We start from the raw sequence: 22,240 nt of genomic DNA, 5'->3' as shown, positions 1-22,240 counted from the left end.
GGCTTCCATTTCCTGTGAGTGAGGAGGCAGGATGCCCATGCGAAGGCGGGCCATCTGCCAGCCGGACGCAGGGTCTGCTCTTTGCCCATCTGGCTGTTCCCGACTTGCACGTGCAGCCCGTATGAGCGGAGGCTCAGCCCAGGCCCCCGCTGCACAGAGGGTGAATTAGAGGGTTGAGCAGCCAGGGTTTGTGGCTAAGAGCAGTATCTTTTACTTACTTATTTTTGGTGTTTTCTGCAATGACTGCTTGGTCTGATTTGAGCAAAAACAAATCAAGGATCCTCTTGGAGCACACTGAGCCTTTAACCTGGACCTTTTTTAAAAAAAATTATTATCACTTGGACTTTGACAGTCAAGGGTAACTGCTCAATATTAAAGAGCATGGGCAGTGGAGAGTGGAGGGCGTGTGCCTGGCCTTTGAGGGCCAGCCTGAGGAGGCCATTTCTCCTGGCAGAATAATGCAAGAGGCCACAGCTGGGCCCTGCGGAAAGCCAGTCTGTCCCACTGACCTCAAAGGAAACAATGCTTCATTCTCTGGCTCAGTGTTCCGAGGCCTGAGGCCTCCGTGTGTGAATCACCTAGGGACTGGCCCTGTGGCCTCGCCAGGGCAGATGCCAGGGTCCTGGACGGGGTAATGCACGTCACGTCGGGGCCCAGGAGGCGGATGGTTTGCAGGGAGCTCGTGCCAGGCTCACACTCTCCGGGTAGACTCTGGCTCATTCAGCAGATGTGAAAAAAAAGAAGCCGGGAGGATGTGCAGGCAGACCTAAGGCCAGCGCCCCGCCCGCTTCCCGGCCAGCAAAGTGATGGCAGGCACGCTCAGTGCCCCCTGGCTGCAGATAAGGCCGTGGGGGTGAGGGTGGGGGACAGCACTGCGAGCAGCTTTGTGCCCTTTTCAAACTACCTGAAGTGTGACAAATATTAAGGTCACCAGCTGGCAATCCAAAGGCTAGAAACAAGGCTGAGGAGCCAGCCAGTCCGGCACAGTTAACGGTGACTTGCCCATCTGTCCTAGCACGCAGCAGAGTCTTCAAGGACCAGAGGCAAGTTGCTCCTACCTGTGGCCGATTCTGACCGAGGGCATAAATGAAGGTCGTCCCTGAGCAGTAGCAGGCGGGATCTACCCAGGCCGTGCGTGGGGACTGCCCTAGGGCACCCTGACTGCAAAGGCGCCACGAGGGGGGCTGTGACCTGTTTGGACATCTCAGACGCCTGGAGGTGGGAGGCAGCAAGGTTGAACACGCATTTTGGAGCAGGTGGACATGGGAAGGAAGGACGCCTCCTCCAGGGCTGGCCAGGGCCCCTCAGAGGGGCTTGAGGAAGACCTGGCCCGTCTTCTCACAGCTGCGAGGAGCCCGGGACAATCACCGGGGGCTTCCCCAGCGCTCCAGCCCCCCGCCCCCCAGGAGGATGCCAAATTCAATAGGTGGGCCCTCACTAGTTAGGAAGAACCAAGGATGGCGCCCCACATTGCGGGTGCCAGCGACAACGCCAACGCCTCTTCCTGCAGGTCTCCCAGCCAGGTCTGCCCACGTGGTTGCCACTGATGGGCACCAGGTTCTGCTTCAGATGCTGCTGCCAGGGCTGGCCAGACGTGCAACAGGCGGGCCTGGGTCAGCGCTGGTCCGGAAGCCAGGCAGTTCTGACCTGTGTGTTCTACCCGAACTAGTGAGCCTCCTTCTAAAGGTGTCCGGGCGCTGGGAACCTGTACTTTTACAGTAAACCCACCTGGAGGAGGAAAGTTGGGGACACGTGGCTGGGGGGCTGGGGGTCGAGGCCATGGCAAGGAGGAGGCGAGAGCCCCGTCTCCCCAGCGTGAAGCCCAAGCCTTCACCTGGAGGTGCCCGGCGCCTGCCTCTGTGCCGGGAGGCCACCGCGCAGACCTGCACTCCACCGCTCCCCGGCCAGCCGCCGCCGAGTCATCATTTCCAGCTCAGCCTGGAAAGCTGGACCGCGCCGCCGCGTGTGCTTTTGGCAGCCGGGAGCCCGGGGCCCCGCGGCCACATCATCCCTGGGCGGGGAAGTGTGCGCTCCGGGCGCCCGCGCCGCCACCGAGCCACGTCGGTGCCGCCGGCGCGCGCGGCCCGGGGCTGGGCGAGCGGCGGCGCTGGGCGGGACCCCGGCGCGCGGGGGCCCTGCGCGGGCTCTAGGACCCGCGGGACGCCACCGGCGGGCGGGGTGCGGGGGAGCGGATAATTTGTTCCGTGGTAATGAGAACTGGGATTGCTGGCCGTGGGTCCATTTCACAGGCCGGCTTCCTTTTCCCGGCCGGTTTCCTGGTCCCCGGGCCAACTCGGACAGTTGGCTCATTTGTTGCAACGGTCAAGGCCGGCTCGTGCCAGCGCGCGCGCGCGCACACGCACACATACGCACTCACACGCGGGGCAAACTTGTAAGAAAATGGACCGCTAGGCCGGCGGCTCCGCGGCGCGGGCGTTGCGCGCTGGCTCCGAGGCGACTCGTCGCGGCGGCAGAGTCCTGGGTGCGACGCCCGACCGCAGCCCTGCGCCCCGTGGGATGGTGCCGCGCTCGCCGGGAGACCCGCAGCTGCTGCACCCAAGGCCAGCGACGATGGCCACGCGCCCGCCGCCCGCGCCCCCCGCGCGCGTCTGCCTGCTCGTCCTCCTGGCCGGGGCTCTGCTCGCGCCCCGCGCGGCCCGAGGTAAGTCCAGGAGCCTTGGCGGCTCCCCCTGTGCGGCGCCCGGGCTGCCCCGAGAGACGGGATCCAGGGGCTCGTGCGCCCAGTGCGGCGGCACTGCTCGGTCCACTCCTGGGGGCCATTCCCGGAGGCAAGGGAGACCGGGGCGCAGGGTCCTGAAGCGCCGGGCGCCTTGCTCTCCGGTGACGCTGCCTGGGCTCTGGCTCCAAAGCCTGACAGGTACACGTGTCGCCGGGAAAGTTGCGCTCTGACCCAACCCGCAGTGACACTGGGTCTCGCCCACTTTCCTTTCCTCCCCCGCTCCCCGTGCGCTTCCTCCACCTGCTACACCTGGAAGAAGGCGCCAGAGCCCCGCAGGTAAACCAGCCCCGTCCTGCACAGGTGTGTCCACTGTGCTCCGCCGCGCTCTCCTCCTTGTTCATTTTCTCCTCCAGGGCCCTGGCCTCTCCCTTCCCCCACGGACCCCTCCCCTGGTCATCAGGTGGCCTTCAAACTTTCGAACAAGATTCTTCCGCCTCTGGCTCCTTAGTTTCGCGGCCGTAAATCACTGCTTCCATCACCCGCCGGTCGAACTAGAACTCATTTTGAAGTTCACCTGCAGGTCGGGTGGTCTCGGTGTTTTACAGACTGGGATTTCCCTGAACTGCATCTCTAACACTGGGCGCTCTGGGTCCTGCTGGGGTAACCAGGACTCCTCCAGCAGGTGCCTTTGTCAAAATCCCAGCGCTGTCCTTGGTCGCCGCCTCCAACCTGCCGCTAGGGGCGCTGCCGGTCCGCCAGTGCACGCCCGGCCTTGGCTTCCAAGTGGGGGTTTCTATGATTCTGTTTAGCAGGAGTTTCTTTTTCAACCAGCAGCCTCCATCCCAAACCGTTACTACTTTATGGTACGTGTTGTTTTTGCATTTGCCACTGTTACCCTGCACTCCCACCGTGTCTGCTTGATGTGGCTGCACCCCAGCCCTTGTTAAAATCCACACAGCAATAAAGACCAAGTTGGGAATGAATGATTTTAAAAAGTATTGCATAAGGCTAGAAGAAGCGAAGAGACAGCCAAGAAGGAATACTTCTGACTATTTAAAGGCATCTGCAAATGGATAGAGTGGCAGTCGAGAGGGTTTTCAAAAACTTGGGCAGACGAGTCCTTGTGTATGTTTGCTGAGGGACCTGAATGAGGTGAGGCTCAGAGTGGCCCTGAAGAGCTCTGTGGTTCACGCTTGCTGTGTGCACACACAGTCTGCTTAGAGGAGAATGCCAACTAAATCACGCTAGGGACAGCCAATCATTGCTCAAGGGCTGGGGGTGCTTGCTTTACGACTACAGATGATTTTTCCTTAGCAGAGCATAGCCGTTACCCAATTAGAAACGGGATTCGTTGCGTGTTTACCGTCTCAGCGTCAGGTATCAGTGGCCCCAGTCACATCACTGGGGTTGCTTCAAAGTCCAAACAGAATGCAGCAATTGTTCCTGCTGGCAAGGAGGAAGCAAGGAGGAATTTTTGTTGCTTGTGAGCGGAGGAGATTATTCTGGGTTTGAGTTCAGCTTTGCTCACCACCCTGAGCCTGGCACAATTTCTTACCCCTCAGATACCATCTGAGGCAGCGCAGCCCTACCGAGTCCAGAATGGGATCCTGTATTCCAAACCCTCCACTCCCAAATCATCCTTCCTCAGGCTTTGGAAAACTTAATTCATTAGAAAGGCGTAAGGACAGATGATTCCATCCACTGGTTTACTCTCCCCACAGCCGCCACAGCCAGGGGCAGCCGAGACTGAAACCAGCACACTGTGGGTCTCCTCCTCCGTGGGTGGCAAAGGCACAGGCAGTCCGCTGCTCCTGGGCTGCCTTCCCAGGCACACTAGCAGGGAGCTGGGTCTGAAGCGGAGCAGCTGGGCCTCCACCTGGACTCCGGTTTGGGATGCTAGCATGGCGCTGCAAGCAGCAGCCTCACCTGCTGTGCCTCTCCGTTAGTCCACCCCCTAGTCTTAATCAGCTCAGTAATATTTTCTGCCTTCTTCAGATGCTATATACTAACACTTGGGAAATCTTGCCCGAGTCTCTGCCTTTCACATCCTAAACCTTTAACCTTCAGCGTGTACCCTCATCCACCCATAGCCTTCCAACTCAGAGCACCTCGTTTTTTAAGTCTGTTGTGGAAGCCTCCTTTTGAGTGTAACAGCCAACAGATTTAGAGGCTGCTGCGCTGCCTGGGCATCCTCCTGACATCCCAGCCAAGTCCTTATTCCCAGTCTCAGTTCCCCGATTGAGCTCTACGGAGACTTTCTGTCGCTCTAGCAAGGAAAAGCTGAGCTTCTGAGTGACAAAATTCCTCTTTTCCTAATCTCCTTTTTTGGCATTCTCTACTGTGCTTACTCCAGTCACGCTAGCTTATCCAAATTTTCAAATCAGTTGCTGAAACACTAGCTCAATAAGTATCAATATTTGTACTTCAAAGTATGCAAATATTTTTCACAGTTTAGCTACAGTGTTTCATTTCATTTCATGCCTTTTACACTTTTTGTTTTCCTAGAGTTTATGGTTGCTTTGTTTGTACATTTTTTGTGTTCTTTGTAACAACCTGTGGTGTCATGCATGGAAATGTACATGCTCCCTGCTCCTGGTTCCTCCTATGAAACTCCTGAAACACTCAGAATCTCTGCGGTTGGGAAGTGTTTATTCTGACTGATGAGATGTCTCGGGGCTGGGAGTTTCCCGATAGCTTCAGGAAGAGATCTTGCCACCAGAAAGACTAAGGAATTTTCAGACAGTTGGGGCTTTTAACGCCACACCACCTTACCCTGACCTCCAGGGAGGCGGGAGGAGCTGAAGGTTGAGAGGACACTGGTGGCCTGTGATGTAATCCATCATTCCGATGTAATGACACGGCCTCCATAAAACCCAACAGGATGTGGCTTAGGAGTTCCCAGATTGCACACTTGTGGAACTGGCTGGAGGGTTTGGATTGCTTGGGCCGCGAAATCTTTACCCCTTCCCGCATCCTTTGCCTTATACGTTCATCTCTTCAAGATGGCTGTGCCTCTGTATGTATTATTTATTTTATTATTATTTTATTTATTGTTATTTTGTTCTTTGTTTTTGATGTTACCCAGTCTGTCCTGGCACGTTAGTTGAACCTGAGGAGAGGGTTTAGGGAAACCTACTTTACAAGCAGTTGGCCAGACATGTAGGGGACAGCCACCCCCCTCCTGAGGAGCATACAGACAGGGGCAGTCTTGTGGGCCTGGTGTGGACGGGTAGCCCCACATGGCTGGTGTCAGAGTGGAGCTGCATTGTAGGCCAGCCGGTGTTCACCGAACAATTGCTGTGATGGGGAGAAATCCCTGCATATTTGGTGACCAGAAATGAAACATTTTACATTGAGTAGAAGAAGTACTTTGGCTTTTCTTATCATACAGCCTCTGTTTTACCTCCACGTGTATCCTGCTCCTTGCCAGGTTTGTGACATGGGGGCTGGGTGGATCTAAGCACCACATTTTCTTTACATCTTTTATACTCAGAAGTTGACATTTGCATTTTTGATTACTGCCTCTTGGTCTCCTTATGGCTGTGTCCCTCTTGGCATCATATCTGGAATCTGTAACAATAAGAGGTGAGGTAGGAGAGTCAGAGAGCAGAGCAGCCGGTTATATTTGTATTAGAAAAACAATTAACACAAGAAGTCTTCAAAAAGTTCCTGGAAGTGCAAATGAAAAAAACTCCTTGGATTTCAAAATTAATTTTTACCAAAATAATGTTTTTAAGAAGATTGATTTATTTATGTGAAAGACTTAGAGAGTGGCGACACAAAGTTCTTCCAGCTGTTTCCTCCAAAGCTGCATTGGCCAGGGCTGTGCCAGGCTGCAGCCAGGAGCCAGGAACTCTGTCTTGGGCTCCCCTGGGGTTGCAGAGGTACCAGGGCTGTGCCAGGCTGCAGCCAGGAGCCAGGAACTGTATCTTAGGCTCCCCTGTGGGTTGCAGAGGTACCAGGGCTGTGCCAGGCTGCAGCCAGGAGCCAGGAACTCTGTCTTGGGCTCCCCTGGGGTTGCAGAGGTACCAGGGCTGTGCCAGGCTGCAGCCAGGAGCCAGGAACTGTATCTTAGGCTCCCCTGTGGGTTGCAGAGGTACCAGGGAGCTGAGATGGAACAGGTGTTTAAACAGGTGTTTTATGGGCTGCCAGCATCACGAACAGTGATTATGCCGCAATACCACAGTGTAGCCCCAAAATTCGTTCCTTCGTCCCTTCGTCCCTTCTTTCCTCCCTCCCTCCCTGTCCTTCTATCCTTCTTTTCTTCCTACCTTTCTACCTTTCTTTCTCTTCATTCCTTTCTCTTCCTAAAAGATGTTTAATTTAATTTCAGAGCAAGGAAGGAGAGAGAAGGAAGATCTTCTTTTGCTGGTTCACTCTTCAAATGGCTACAACAGTTGGGTCTGGGCCAGGCCAGTCAGGAGCCTGGAAACCATCAGGGTTTCCCCTGGGAGTGGCAGAAGTACAATCACTGGGGTCATGTACTGCTGACTTCAAAGTGCTTTCGCAAGGAGCTAGATCTGAAGCTGAGCAGCCAGGACGCAAAGGAGCACTCCAATCTGGAAAGCCAGCCTTGCAAGTGGCAGCTTAACTTGTTGTGCCACAACACCTACTACAAAGTGATCTTTTCATTCCATTTCTCAACAAACTTCTTCAAGTTCAGTTCATATCCGCTTGTTCTTGCCTTTTTTGTTGAGGTGCACAATTGAACGGCAGTTGGGTTTTTTGGTATTTGATGAGGTGTTTCTTCACTGTTTGCAGCTTGCTGTATGAGATGCGATGGTGTTCTCTAAACGTGTCTATTTTTTGATCTCTAGAAGTGTTATATAGCCATGCGTATTCTTGCAGTTCATGAAGATGTGCTTTAGGCACGTCCTCCTTGGTAACTGTGGGGGACGCAGTTTGGGGATGTGTGCTGTAAACTCCCAGCACACTGTCTTGTATGATTTCGTCAGCTATTTCACTGCCCCTTTCCTGAAGCCGCCGTCAGCTGCATGTCCCAGCCTGCCATCAACATTCTTCCATTTTCTTGTCTCTTTTCATCTCTTTTGCATTTTTGTAACTTTGATTTTTCAACCCTTCTACCTAATACTTAAAATCCTGCCTCCACATGTTTGATTTCTGAGCTTATTCATTCTGCAGTGTCCTTTGCTTCTTTAACTGTGCTGTAGTATCCCATAATGCTACAGGGTTTGTAGTATCGCGTACAATAAGGATTACGTGTTCTGTGTTCTCGTCGTTGCTTCTGGGGTTCTTTGTGCCCTCATTGTTGTCCCTAAGGGTCTTTGGCTTGGGTGGTGTTTGGTGAAGGGGCATTGGAGAGCTTAATGCCAGCGCTGTGTGCGTGGGTGGGGGCTCCTCAGCTCTTTGGCCTTCTGAGAGATCCCTCCCAGTCACTGACACTCCTTCTCAATCTGGTGAATTTCTCCAAGGAAAATTGGAGCTTGGCAGGGGCCTGGGAGGGAAGCAGGGCAGAGGGTTAAGGCAAGACACTTACAGTCTTGTAGCCTTCGGTTTACTGGCTGTACTCCATTTCCCTGAGCCCTTGGGTGCAGGTGTTCTGCGCCTTTCTGAGTGGGCTGGTCGGGCTCCAGCGTGTCCTTCCCTAGGCTTTCAGTAGCCCCTGGACAGGTGCCTGGTGCTCCATCCCCACGCCTCGCTGGGATCCCACCCCCCCCCGCCCCCCGCCGCTCTGGGCCTTCCCTCCTGTCCAGCAGTGGCTTCCAGCTCTCCTCTGGTACTGAGCAGCTGCTTCTTCAACCTCTCCCTCTCGCCTGCATCTTGTCAGCAGTTACTCCTTTTGTGGGTTGTCAGGTGGAAATCCTGATAAACACCTGTGCACCTGCTGCGTGCATTTACAAGTCAGTCCATGCTTTTGTCCCGCACTCTGCAACCAGCCACATTCTTTCTCACTTGTCATTTGGCTCTACCATTCCATCCTAGTGGAAACAAAAATTAAATCCATTTTTGAATGTTTAAACACTTTCTTTTCAAAATCCATAAAAATTCAAAGTCAACATATACCTAATTAGATACATGCTGCAGCTGTGGCAACTGTGGAAAAAAAACTTGCAGGCAGCTAGCTACATCATTTAAAGAAGCCAAGCACATTTCCTGGTATGGATGATGCTGTAATGAACTCATTGCTGTTGCCAGTTTTTTTTTTTATATCAGCGTGTGTTCCAGAAGTCTTTTTAAGCTGTTTCCTGCAGTATCCATGATTTAAACAGGCAGGTGTGGGCACTTTGTCAGGTGCTGCTTTGGGGTGGCCGGTCCTCCAAGTTGCCAGCGGTGTGCCTGCCAGGAGCTGAGGTAAGGAGCTCCTGAGTTTGTGTATTTCCTTTAATTGTCAAGTCTTTGTGATGGAGAAGTTCAGTGGAGCCCAAGGGGATAGGTTTTAGAAGGTAATTTCTACTCATTTAGAGCGGCTGTTTCTTTACATAGGTCCTGGTGAGTGTTTTATTAAGCCTAACGTTTTCATATCAGCACGTAATTACTTAATAATTACTGTAATAATGATAATAATAACATATTGAGTGCCTTGGTACAGGAGCTGTGCTCAGACACTTGTATGCACTATATCACACTGAGGGATTTCAAGCATTTGTGGTAAAACGGAATTAAGAGATGTGCTTATTTTGGTGCAAAAAGAGTGAAGCCCAGGCAAAGGTTTTATTATAAAATATTCACTTTCCAAGACCTTTTAAAAGACCCCTGAGGGATCCTGAGGTAAGACCCCTGGCTACCGAAGAGGAGGTCGTGCCACAGTGCTGAGTGCGTGCTGAGTGGCAGTTGCCGGGCAGTTTCCTGATGGAGGCCAGGTCTTCACCCAGCAGAGGCCAACATCCTGGAGTCAAGGTTGTTCTTTGATGTCCACAGCCAGGAGTTTGTAAATCGGTTTTCAACAGAATGATAATGCAGTTTAAACAATCTTGATTTCTCCCCTGGAACATGCATGCTGAATTCTGCACTTTCTGACAGCCTCCGTTTCAAATCTGCATCCATCTCAGGCTCATTTCTCCTTGTTCTTTATTTCATGCTCAATGTACCTTGCCTCCAGTTGACAGATGGGGTGGAAAGAGCGAATAATTCAGTGTCATATTGATATTTTCTATCCTCTGAGCTTTTATGTCATTCCAAGGCTGCATTAAGTGCTGAGCTTCTTGGCAACTGCTTAAAAGACTGGGCAGCTACGTTGGCTAACTTTGGACTTCCGTCTGCGTCCTGCTGCTGAGAGCTCTGGCCTCAACCATGGCTTTGCGTGGTCTGGTCTTAGCTGTGCTGCTCTCCCAGCAGGGCGTGGTGAGTGCTGGCCTGCAGTTTAGTGACAAGATCCCTTGTTCTGTCTTCTGCTGTGTTTGTAATTAAAACCAGGAAAGGATTGAAGCGTTTCTCATGAGAGCTACACTCTTGTTGATGGGAATAGAATCTGAGAACTTGGTTTTGCTTGCGTGTTTTGTTTTGGGAGCCTGTATTCGGAGGCGGAGTCTGTATTACTGCCGAGTGCAGCTGCTCTGTGCTTTCTGGGATACATACATTCCTGAAATGAGGGATCCATAGGAAAAATCCTGTAAAATCACTGTTTCAGCCAATGTCAGTAAAGTTAGCATGAAGAGGAATTTGGCTCATCAATCTTTTTTTTACATAAAATACTAACATTTTAGTTCCTAATACGTTACCGTACCTCTATTTTTGCCTGCCAGAGTTTATTATGTATGTTGGAGGACATTAAGATGTAAAGAGCTGAAATGGTAAAGAAACATCCATCATGATCCTTGTAATTTAAGATTAGGTGCAGGGACCTTAGTTGTGGCACAGAGGGTTAAGTTACCCCCTGGGGTGTTGGCATCCCATATGGGCACAGGTTCAAGCCCTGGCTGCTCCACATCTGCTCCAGATCCCTGTTGGTGCACCTGGGAAAGCGGCAGCTGACAGATCAAGTACTTGGGGCCCTGCCACTCATGGGGTGACCCAGATGGAATTCCAGGCTCCTGACTCTGTAACTCTTCCCATGAGTAAATGTGCATTTTCTAAAAATAATAATATTTTTAAAAAAGGAAGAAGAAAGGAAGACGTAGCAAGGAAGGACGGAAGGACGGATGGACGGACGGGCCAATCGGTATTTTTAAGGCATGGTACTGATAGATGAGCTTGGCTCACTTTTGGTTGAACCCACTGTAAGCTGTTCAGTCTGTTGCTGAGGGTCTGTCTTCTCGCTGTGTTTGGAGCTGCAGTGTGCCAGGCCGGCACGTGCAGGTGTTCGCTTCAGGGAATCTGGTACAAGTGAATCTCCGAGCTTCGGAGAACACCCATTTTCTATTTTAAAATATTTTGCTAAATTGCTTTCCAAATTGATTGTACCAATTTGCGTATCTACTTGTTTGAGATTTTGGTTACCACATTTTTGTCAGTGCTTGATATTTTCCAACTCTGAAATGCTGCCAGGCTGGCTGTGAGATGTCTTGTTGCCTGCTTTGCCATTTCCCTGGGAGCTGGCGCTGCTTTGTCTTTCTCCTGTGAGTTACTTGTTCTCATCAGCTCTCATTTGTTTAAATCCTCCTCTTTTTCTGGGCCCAGGAAGAGAGTATATAATAATTCTGAAATGTCGTCTTTTGCTGGCTGCTTCTGCTAGAGCTGAAGCTGTTCTTGAAGTCTTTGGCCTATGAGCTTAGCATCTCTTCGCTTTCCCCTCGACATCACCAGTTATCCTGGTAGTGCTTACTGTGACCTTTGCCCTTCCTGATAGACACCAGACAGATGGATGTAGTTCTTGTCCTTCATTTTGTTGGACTGTTTATTCCCATCCCAGCATCATATTATCTCCAGTGTTTTATACCTGGTCATAGTTCAGGTTTTATACTGAAGTGTTCAGGTTGGTAGGTATAGTACATGGTGGTGCCAAGAGCAGACACTGGCATCAACTGCCTAAGTGTGGCCCAATTCTTTCCACCTGCTTCTTATTGCCAGCATGATCCTGGGAAGAGGATTAGCCATCCTGGTGTGCCCAGGCATCCCCAGGCTGAGTCTGAATCCCCAAGTGCTGGGCAGACTGGGCCAGCTGGCCATACTATGCCCGGAGAAATGCTGTGATGCTCTTGCCGGTTGCCCCAACTGTGAGATGGTGATAATCCTAAAATCCACCCACAGCGTCCGGGTGAGGACCCATCGAGTCACTGGCCCCGTGCCCGACTATGCCAAGTGCTTGATGTTTCTTGAGGCACTGGTGTTTCGTATGAGCTTCTGCTCATTTCTCTCAGCTCCCCATGAGTGTTTATAGCTAAGTTTGTGGAGAGAACAGACATCCTCATGACGCCAAGGCTTCCCCTGAAGAATATGACACTTTTCCTATTTATTCTCTTTGGCATTATTCAGTAACTTTTAGTTTTCATCCCAAAGTTCTTGCACCGTCTTGTAAGCTATGTTTCTAGATACCAAAGCCCTTCACACATTTTATTTGGAATAGCAGCATCACTGTTTTCTTTCTTTTTTTTTTTTTTAAGATTTTAACTCTATATGAGACACTTGAAAACTACACAGCAGAAGACCTGGGTGAACACTGGTGTGTTGGCCACGTAGCTTCAGCAAGCACCGGCACTTGCATCTTTGGGGTTTCTACCTCTCTCTCTCTCTCTTTCACTTCTAGTTGATAACAGAGACTGTTACTGAACTTTATATGCTGACTTCAAATGCCACTGTGCGCTCATTGGTGCGCTCATTGGTGCGCTTCAAATGCCACTGTGCGCTCATTGGTGCGCTCGTTGGTGCGCTCGTTGGTGCGCTCATTCTGTAGCTGCACCTGAATGGCTATTGAAGCTTTCCACTGACTTAAAATTTTCTTATGTCTTTTTTTTCCTGCTTAGGGAACCTATCTCATACTTTTGCAAACTTGCTAAAACTTTGGAAAAGCACTGTCTTTTCTGGGTTCGTCCCTGTGATTTCTTTGAACTCTGGCATGCCTGCGATGACTTGGGCTGCCTGCCTGTTGCCCCACTTAGGTTGCTCTCAGCGTAAGCTCACAGGGTTCTCTTACCCAGTGCCTTGCAGTTTTGAGCTGTGAAGTTCCCTTGAACATTTCCCCACCTCAACCGAGGGCCCCTGCATGGAAGCCCTGTGCGCCTTGGTCTGTGCTGGAGAACCCAGGAGCTTCCTGGGGAAGCCGAGTGGGCTTGCTTAGGGTCGATGCCTCTGGAATTGCCCTTGGAGAGGCCCAGTTTCTTGTCAGAATCTCAGAAATTCCAAACAGCACGATTGTTGTGGTTTCCACATCCACATTCTTGGGACAGAGACTTGAAGCGTTGGTGTCTCTTGGGACACTCGCAGCCCTTTCTGGATCACAGGGTGGGCGTGAGCCGGCTGGCAGTTTTGCTGGGGCATGTGGAAAAGCTGTTCTCGCCTGGCTCACCCAGGAAGGTCCTGGCTTGGATCAAGGCTCAGGTTCTCGTAGTCCTCTTCCTTCTCGCTGGTCGTCCAGGTCTCCACCTCACTGGCTGTGTTTGGATGCTGTGGGCAGGGATTCCGCTAGGCCTCTGGAAACTTCCTTTCCTTTCTTTTGAGTTCCTCTGTGTAGGTGCAGTAATGGCGCAGTTCCCTGTGACTGGACGTGTGCTAAGGAGAGCGTTCGGTCGGTATGAGTTCTGTCCTACGTCTTCAGGCCCAGAAGCCCGATATTGATTCCTTGGTTCTCTCAGTCCGCGTGTCTGTTTGATACCTCCTGTAATCCCAGAATTGGCCAAGGGCTGGCAATTCAGTGAGGGGAGGAAGCGCACACAGCCCCTCACCTCGCATGCACAGAGCAGGAGTTAAACCCATCTAGCAGCTGGAGTCTTAGCTCCCAGTTCCTCCCGCCAAGCCCCTGCACTCCCTGCCCCAGCAGAGCCCTCAGCTGCTCTCCTGCTGGCTCTCCTGGGGCAGCTGGGGTGGGGGATGGCGAGGCAGAGATCGGTGAGGGGGGTGAGGAGGAGGGGTGCTAATGACTGCCAAGCTAGGCTTTGGGGGTGATGCCACCAGCTGTTCCTGGCTCCCTCTGGCTGAAGCGAAATGAGAACAGCTGGGAAACAGGGCGACAGACACTCCCAGAAGCTGCTGCTCAGCCAGCTGAGGTGTCAACAGCATTCCAATGCTCTGAGCCTTCCGGGATGTTTGCTGAGAGTGGCCCGCACTTCAACATGTGACTAAAGAGGACTGTGTAGGGTGTAAACTGACGACACAGACCTACGTCTGTCTTCGTAGTTTCTGGAATGTGCAACTGTGCTTCCGTAAGACTGATTTCTCCATTGATTTATCAAGAAAGCTATCAGATGCCTGATTTGCCAGCCAAATTGAGGCGTGTTGGGTTGCTTAGTGGGAGACTCGGCCTTGGAGCGTGACTATTCAGCTGCAGGTCTCTAAACTTCTCCCAGATTCCAGAATCTTCTCAGTGTCCGAGTGCTTGCCATACTCCTGACGCCCAGAGCACAGCTGAGGACTGAGTTAGGGGTTCTGGAGGCTCAGTGAGGAAGCTGTTTCCACAGAGCGCGGCAGAAGTAAGACAGCTGTGTTCCAGCACACGGGGGTCCCTGGTCCCTGTTGGCAACATCTGTCCCCCTCCCAGACACCCTGTGTGCTGGTGCCCCTTCTGTGTGGGCTGAACAGTCCTGACTGCTCTGTGTCCTGTGGCTGTGATAAGCTGGCAGGTGGCGTGTATCGTGGCTGGGATTCTGGACATGGCCTGGAGGTGGCTCTGAGTCTGAACCAGGCCTCCTAACAGCTGTGGGGGGGACTGCTGGATCTTTCTGAACTCTGTTTCTTTCTTTACCTATGGAAATTGAGGATGCGGTTCCCCTCTTGGTGCCGCCCAGCCTTGAGGGAGGGAGATACTGGGGAAAGCATTTGGAAATTGGAGGTCTTGCCTTTGAGTCACTCAGCGATACGGGTGGGACCCCCAGTGGTTCTGTGGAAGGCCCAAGTTCTCAGGATCCGTAAGCCACCACTTCTCCTGCTGGGCGGGTGTCCACAGGAAGTCCAAGATGCTACAGAGGGAGTGGCAGAGCTGGAGGAAGGGTGGTGGCTGCTCTTCTCCTTGAATCTCACAGTACCGTTTTGATTACCCTGTGCTGAGGGGCAGCTCCTTATGAAGCCCGACTCTTGGAGGTCATCAGCTGTCCAGCATCATTTAGAGACAGTGGACAAGGCTGTTCCTGCGTCCCGCTCCTTCACTGGCTGGGGCGTGCTGTGTGCAGACCCAGGGAAGGAGGCAGAGAACTGGTCACGGTCGAGCCCCAGGGCATTTCCCGGTCCCCAGCCTCCATTGGCTTTGAGAGAAAGGGAGGAAGACTCAGAGTGGAATTGCAAAGCAAAGCTGAAATGCTTCCCAGGGCGTGGGTGGGCAATAGTGAGTCTCTCACATGTTTGTGGATAAAGCACACATGGAGGCAGTTAGCTTTTTTAAAAAAGATTTATTTATCTGAGAGAGAGAGAGAGAGATCTGCCAACTGTTGGTTCACTCCCCAGATGGCCACAGCAGCCAGGGCTGGGCCGAGTCAAAGCCAGGAGCTTCATCTGTGTCTCCCACGGGGGTGGCAGTGGCCCAAACATACATGCTGGCTTCTGTTGCTTTCCCAAGCCATTAGGGAGATTCATCAGAAGTGAAGCCCCTGAACTTGACCCAGGGCCCATATAGAATGCTGGCGTTGCAGGGGGCAGCTTGACGCACTATGCCACAGTGCCAGCCCTAGCACTCAATGTTTGTGCTAATTACCAGATGGAGCATGTGATCGCAATAGCCTAGTCATTTTTACAAGCTGTCTGCCACTTTACTCCCAAGGATTGGAGCTTAGAACATTCTAGAATCTGGCAGAAATGTTCCACTCAAAGGCCAAATGCTGTTATTATTCTCCCAGTTTGTAGGGAGAGCTAAGTGAAAGGGAAGACTCCCCACTCTAACTCCATTGTTTATGCCCTAGCTTGCTTTCATGTGGCTGGTGCCAGCCATCTTTCCCCTGAGTTGCAAACTAGCAAACATATTTTTAGAAGCACCCACTTATTCTTAGTTCAGTGCATTGTCAGACAAGGGTCGCAGGCTCCAACCACACTTCTCCCTGTGGAGGGGAAAACAGTCACTTTTACGTGGGTCATTGCTGCTACATTGTGGGGCAGAAACGCCAGAGGGGAGTTTTGCTTCTCTGACTCCTCCATGGGCCGGCACTGCTGGCAAAGCCTTCCACAAGGAAGTGTCACCTGCTGTAGGTCATGCAGCTGGCAGGTGGTCAGCTGAGGTTTCACGTTTTAGTTACTGTTCAGAAGCGAAGCACGGTCATCCCTGGGTACCCACAAAGTGTTGGTTCTAGAACCTCCTTCCAAACAGCAGAATTCCCAAGTGCCTTTTCGCTCCCAAATGACATACGCACACTTAACGTCACACGAACACCATGTAAATAGTTGTAAGGTTGTATTGTTTGAGCAATAGTGACAAGAAAAAAACATTACCTGTTAAATACACAAATATTTTCGACCGGGTGTTGAGCTGGTTGACTGTTGGGAGGAGACGCATGGACACAGATGACCGATGACCAGTGACATAGAAATGGGACTTAGATGCAAGTAGCAGCAGTGCCGAGCACAATGGCAGTGAGCTTGGCGTTCAGCAGGCATGGTGCTAAGCCCTCTGGGCCAAGCATCCTGTAAGACACCACATCCCGTAAGACACCAGCATGGACCCGTTTCACAGAGGAACAAATGAAGACATGGCAAACCTGGGATTTGCCTTAGCTCCTGTGTTTTACCAGGGAATAAGCACTGAACTTGGCAGTTGGTTTCAGAGCCCACGAGATGAACATAGGCCTGCTCTTTGAGGAGCCATGACCTCTGGCCCCTGCCCAGTACCGAAGACCTCACAGGCATCTCAGAAGGTGCGGATCTGGAGAAGGGGTTCAAGGAGAGAATCAGGAGGACAAGAGTTGACCCTTTCACTGTGCTGACCCTGGAGGTTGTCCTGTGGCCTCTGACCATAAGGATTGCCAGCAGTGGGAGGACCAGGGCCTTGCTTGTGTTGTAAAGTTTTATATCCCTTGTTTCTACATTAAAAGGACTCTGTGGATTTAACCAGCTAAAATCTGTCTCCCCTACAAGGGAAACAGTTTGCTGATTAACTTCTGCCTTATTGTATTTTCTCTTACAAGTAAAAGGGAAGATTTTACTTGACAGCTGTGGCTTACAGCAGCTGAAAACAGCATTGGTGAGCACTGAGAAGCCACGTGCAGAGGCACCTGACCTCCAAGTATAGACATTTGAATGAATAGAATGTCTTGTTGGTCAGTGGTATTTTTTTTTTAGATTTATTTATTTAAAGGCATAGCGATACACACATGCACAGACAGAACCATGCCATCAGCTGGTTCATTCCCCAAATGGCCAAGGGAATGGGCCATGCTGAAACCAGGAAACAGGTATTCCATCATCCGGGTCTCCCAGGTGGATGGCAGGAACTCAGGTACTTGAGTGATTGCCAGCACCATCCCCAGATGCATTATCAGGGAGCTGGATCAAGGCCAAGCAACCAAGGCCAAGCAACATCAGATGTGAGGTGCGGGCATCGAAAGCAGCTCTCTGCCTGCATGCCCCAAAGCCCAGCCCACTGTTCCTGCCATTGCTTTGTCGAGCGATTTCCCATGTGCTCTGCTAGACGTCTTTAAGCAGTGGCTTCTGGCCCCCTGCCTGGTGAGTCTTTCCCCTTCCTCGCCCCAGCACTCGGCCTGACACCTACCTTGTTTAGGCTTCCATTCTTCACAAGCCATCCCTCCCTTGGTGCTTGCCACCCAACAACCCCAGCCAAGAAGGAGCCCTGTTTGGGTGCCCTTAACTGCTGCTTATCCTCCGGTTCTCTTGGTTGGGATGTAGGCTCCATGGAGACAGCCCATATCCCACCTGCTCTCTGCACAGTCCTTGGTGCCCAACACATCCAGCTGCTCTGCAGTTATTGACACAGGATTCTGGTGCCATGGACTGCTTGTTCTTTTCGACAAATGAGACTCCCTAGGGCTGATGCAGCAGCAGAGTAGCCTAACCCTCCAGCTGCAATGTGGATATCCTATGGACATTGGTTCATGTCCTGGCATTCTTCCAATCCAGCTCCCTGCGTGTGGCCTAGAAAAGCAACACAGGATGTGCCAAGGCCGTGGAATCTGCACCTGCATGAGATCCAGAGGAGGCTCCTGGGTTTGGATCGGTCACTGGGGCCATTTGGGGGGTGAACCAGAGGATGAAAGACTGTGTGTGTGTGTGTCCTTCTTTTTGTAAGTCTGTCTTTCAAATACAAATAAATATTATTATTAAAATTATTAAAACATTATCTATTAAAAATGAAGCACCAAACTCACTAAAATTAAAAAAGATTCCCTAAAGCTCAGCTCAACTTAAGTGTTTTGTCTTTATACAGGTTTTTGGGTTTGTCTTTTTTTAGGTCCTGTCAGGAAAGGCCATTTAAAAATCCCAGATGTTCTAATATTTGGGGAGGAATAGGTAATGATCATGCAGAGGCATTTCATAAATTTCATGGAAGATGGAATGAAAGAAAAGTTCATTTTGGGACAAAGAATATTTGAAACACATCCAGTGGGTGTTTGGGAAGTACTTGAAAAATTTGTATTGCAGAAAATTATGCAAGGATTTAAACATTTTTATCCTTTAATTCTGTAGTCCAGAAACTTCTTGAGATATTGCTCTGAGGGTGTTTCCTGACCAGCAGACCCCCGTGACCACCAGGGGGATGAGGCGATGGTATTCAACCGCAGTAGGAGCCACCGATGACAGTCTGATTGAGCACGTCTGTTTATTGTAATGCATACACAAGCTTATATGGACTAAGAAAGGGGAAGGCCGGGGAGCATCTCCCAACAGTCCTCCCTCTCAACAGTGGCGTAGAAGGCGTGTCTATCTCTTTAGATCCTCCAGTCTATCGTACGTCACGTACAACACTCATGGCTGGCAGGTGGGCTGTGGGTCATGTATACCAGATAGTTGGCAAGTAACGTGGGCAGCACCTGACTTTACAGAGTTGCTTATCTAGGAAGTCCCAGCATAGCTCGTCCAAGGACAGAGACAGAAGACCCACTGTTCTCACCTGCATGACCAGTGAACGGGCCAGGTTGAGGTCTCGGTAAGGCAAGATCATTGTAAGGAGGTTCCCCCAAGGACACGGTGTGCCATGTACCTATGACTCCCTCACAGGCCAGGCAGGCAGAGATACAGAAGTGATCTCTCCACATACCGCAGTTTATTTGTGAGCTAAAGGCACCTGTCTGGGAAGTGGGATGCCATTCGGTAAGGAATGCAGATTCTCATTCCCAGTGGAGAATGGGGCTGATACTTAACAAAAGTCAGCAGGTTCTAATCTGGGCTTGCTCCTCAGAGCTTCCTGAGAGGCGAGGCCATAGCAGGATGGGTGCCCATAGCAGGATGGATGTCGTTCGCTCTGGGTCCTTCTTGGGGTCTGGCATTTCTATAGGAAGTAGTTAGTAACCCAGTGTCTATTCTAGTCCATGTAATTTCCAACTGCCGTTGGGCACATAATGACCATTTCTAAAGCAGGTCAACTACACCAACTACCAAAACAAACCAACCAAAAAATCGCATGAAGCCAATTTGCAAATCACAATTTGTGCTTACAATGGCCTTTTATTTATATCCATGTGAAAGATTTCAGTGGTTTGAGGAAAAACATTTATATATACAAGTTTGAAATTTCACATGAAAGATTGTTGTTGTTTAACACACACTAATTTAAAAAAATGCATTTCTTAAGGCTATACCCTACTTGTTTTTATAATATGTTTTTCTCTTAGTGTTTGCCATCAATCCTATGCAGAAATATCAAAAAATCAGGCTGGGGTCATGGAATATTGAAGTAACTTATCAAAGCAATAATGAAATTCATGTTTCTGAAGAGCTTTATTATAAATAGCAGCTGGGAGCCCTAATTACAGGCCTGGGAATATGAACTTCAGAACCTCTTTTTCCTCCACAAATTCGCATGGTCTTCATTTTCTAGTTACTCTGTTGAATGCAGCTGTGTACATGCGCATTAAGAGCTGGGTTTGATTTCCTAATATTGAGAACCTCATGTTCATGTTTAAAAGAGATACTGGTCTACAAATACATTTCTTAATCTCTGTTTATTTCAAAAAGGCAGAGACAGGGATGGAGGTGGACATAAGAGAGATCTCTTTGAACAACTAGTTCAATAAGTCAAGTGTCCAGAGCAGCTGGGGCTAGGCCAGGCTGTCCAAGGTGCCCAGAACTCCGTCCTGGTGTCTCTCGGGACTTGAGCCTCATTGGCTGCCTTCCAGGGTGCACATGAACAAGAAGCGGGATTCAGAAGAGCTGGAACCCAGGTGCTCCAACGAGAGATGCAGGTGTCTGGAGTGGCACTGAGCCTCTGCACAAAACACCTAACCCGTCTTTCTGTTTCTTTCTTGCCTGGTTTTGGTATCAGGATCATATTGGCTGAATAAGAGTTAAGATTTTCTCTCCTGTAGTGTGAGATTGGTATGTTTTCCTTGACTACCTGATTAAATGTCTGATAGAATTCGTGCCTGTAGCCTGAAGAAGGATGTGTGTGTGTGTGTGTGTGTGTGTGTGTGTGTGTGTTATGGAAGTAATGATTAAGTTAATTACTTTAAAAGATATACAGATATTTCTCATGTCAATCATGCTAATTCATGTCTTTAAAAAATATGCTCATGTCATGTGAGTTACATTTATTGACATAGCGGGTTTTTGTATTTTCTTTCTTTCTTTCCTTTTTTTTTTTTTTTTTTTGATGTTGTTATTTAATGATGCAGTTCCATAGACTCTGGGATTTCCGTTACTCCCTCCACAAATCCCCTTCTCCCCCCCTCTGATTTTCCTTTTATTATTATAATAGTACAGTTCTTTTCTTCATAAATAGTCATAAGCCCATCTTTCTGCTATTGAAGTGTATCCTGATATTGCGGGCATGGACAATGGCAGAGTCCAGCATTCTGTTGTCAAAAATTTTTTAAACAGTTTCATTGGGAGTCCATCTTTGATCTGGAATTTTTTTACCATGCAGTGCCATACTCTGTAATGATGTCCTCCTCTTTAATTCCTAAAGTTGATACATCATGTTTTTCCCTCACTTTATCTTTGATCTTCCTATGAAGTTGATGGTCTTGTCAGTGTTTACCAGTAGCCAGCACTGTTTCAGAGATGTTCCTTTTTTCCCCATTGATTTCTGCTCTTCATTATTGCTTCTTTGGATCCTTAGACTATGAGCAAAAAAGGGTTTCATTTTCTTGGAACTATTAATGTTCCATAAAATAGTCCCATAGCTGAGTATCACAAAATTTTATAGGGTGCCTTTTTACTAGCATTCATTCAAAACATGAATACATTTCTCTTCTGGGGTGGGTGTTTAATGTATTTGATACCCACATCCCATCAGAGTGCCAGGGCGTACATCTCAGCCAGCTCCTCCTCCCAGCTTCCTGGGAGGCGACAGTAACGGCTGGAATGCTTGGGACCCTGCCACCCACCCACATGCGGGCTTGCATCGAGTTCTGGGCTCTGGCTTCAGCCTGGGCCAGCCCTAGCTGTTTCCAACATTTGGGAAGTGACCCAGCAAATGGAAGATGGATCTCTCTCTCTCTCTGCCTTTCAGCTAAAAATAAATTCTCTGGTAATTTCCTTTGATTCATGTTTATTTAGCAGTACAGTTCTTAACTTCAACATATATGAGAATTTTTAAGATTGCATTTTATTATTAGTTTCTAATTTCAACTTCTTAAAAAATATATTCTTTGAAGTTTATGTTTGTTGAGACTTGTTTCATTACACTCTAGCTTCTAGTCCATACTGGTGAACAGGCACATGAAAGGAGTGTGTGCAGTTGTCGGGCATGTACAGCATCTACACATATACACACATATATCCACTACACACAGCGTGCTTAGTTGACTGAGGTACCATGTCTTGTGTAAACTTCCTGGTGTTTTCTGCTCTATCAGTTACAGCAGAGTAAGATCCCCAGTTTCTCCTTTCAGTTGTCTTAGTTGTTTTTAATGTCTGAGAGTACTTTAAAAAGTGTATGGAAACGTCAGATTAGGAAGATTGTTTCGCTAGAAGGCATCTGGAACCCTACCCATTGTCTTCATGATGCACGCTTCCTTCGGACCTTTCCAAGTGCTGTCTTGTTTTGAAACTCCGATACAGTTGGGATGCGTCTGGGATGGGCCTGTTCTCTTGTGACACGACTTGCTTATTGCTAGGAAACATTCTCTTTGACTCTGGAAGGAAGTCTTGAAGTCTTTGATATCATTACTGTTGTCACACTCCTTTTGTAGCTTTTCTATGTTTGGCATGTGCATGGAGAATCTATTTCTGTTTTTAAAAATGTATCTGAATGTATGCTTCAAATACGTTTCTCATAAACATTCTGTAGTTGGTTTTGCATTTTAATCCATGTTGAGGGTCTCTGCCTTTAATTAAAAACATTTAGTCCAATTACATTTAATTTAATTATTCATTGAGGAATTAAATTCATTATCTTGCTGGTTGCCCGATAGG

The 22,240-nt window shown here is 49.6% G+C and overlaps 1 protein-coding gene across 1 annotated transcript in view; it reads left to right on the top strand.

The window, feature by feature from the left end:
• The first annotated feature begins 2,090 nt into the window (after positions 1–2,090).
• The window catches only part of ADAM12 (ADAM metallopeptidase domain 12), a 281,918-nt gene continuing 261,768 nt past the window's right edge, over positions 2,091–22,240 (top strand). Inside the window, exon 1 of the mRNA XM_058671586.1 lies at positions 2,091–2,662. Within this exon, the coding sequence (XP_058527569.1) occupies positions 2,518–2,662 (145 nt within the window). The 5' untranslated portion in view covers positions 2,091–2,517. The remainder of the gene's footprint in view (positions 2,663–22,240) is intronic.

Source organism: Ochotona princeps, chromosome 13 (genome assembly GCF_030435755.1).
Source record: "Ochotona princeps isolate mOchPri1 chromosome 13, mOchPri1.hap1, whole genome shotgun sequence".
In the NCBI taxonomy this organism is placed as follows: Eukaryota; Metazoa; Chordata; class Mammalia; order Lagomorpha; family Ochotonidae; genus Ochotona; species Ochotona princeps.
The sequence above is the reverse complement of the archived record's forward strand: the minus strand, read 5'-3'. Positions and strand labels throughout refer to the sequence as shown.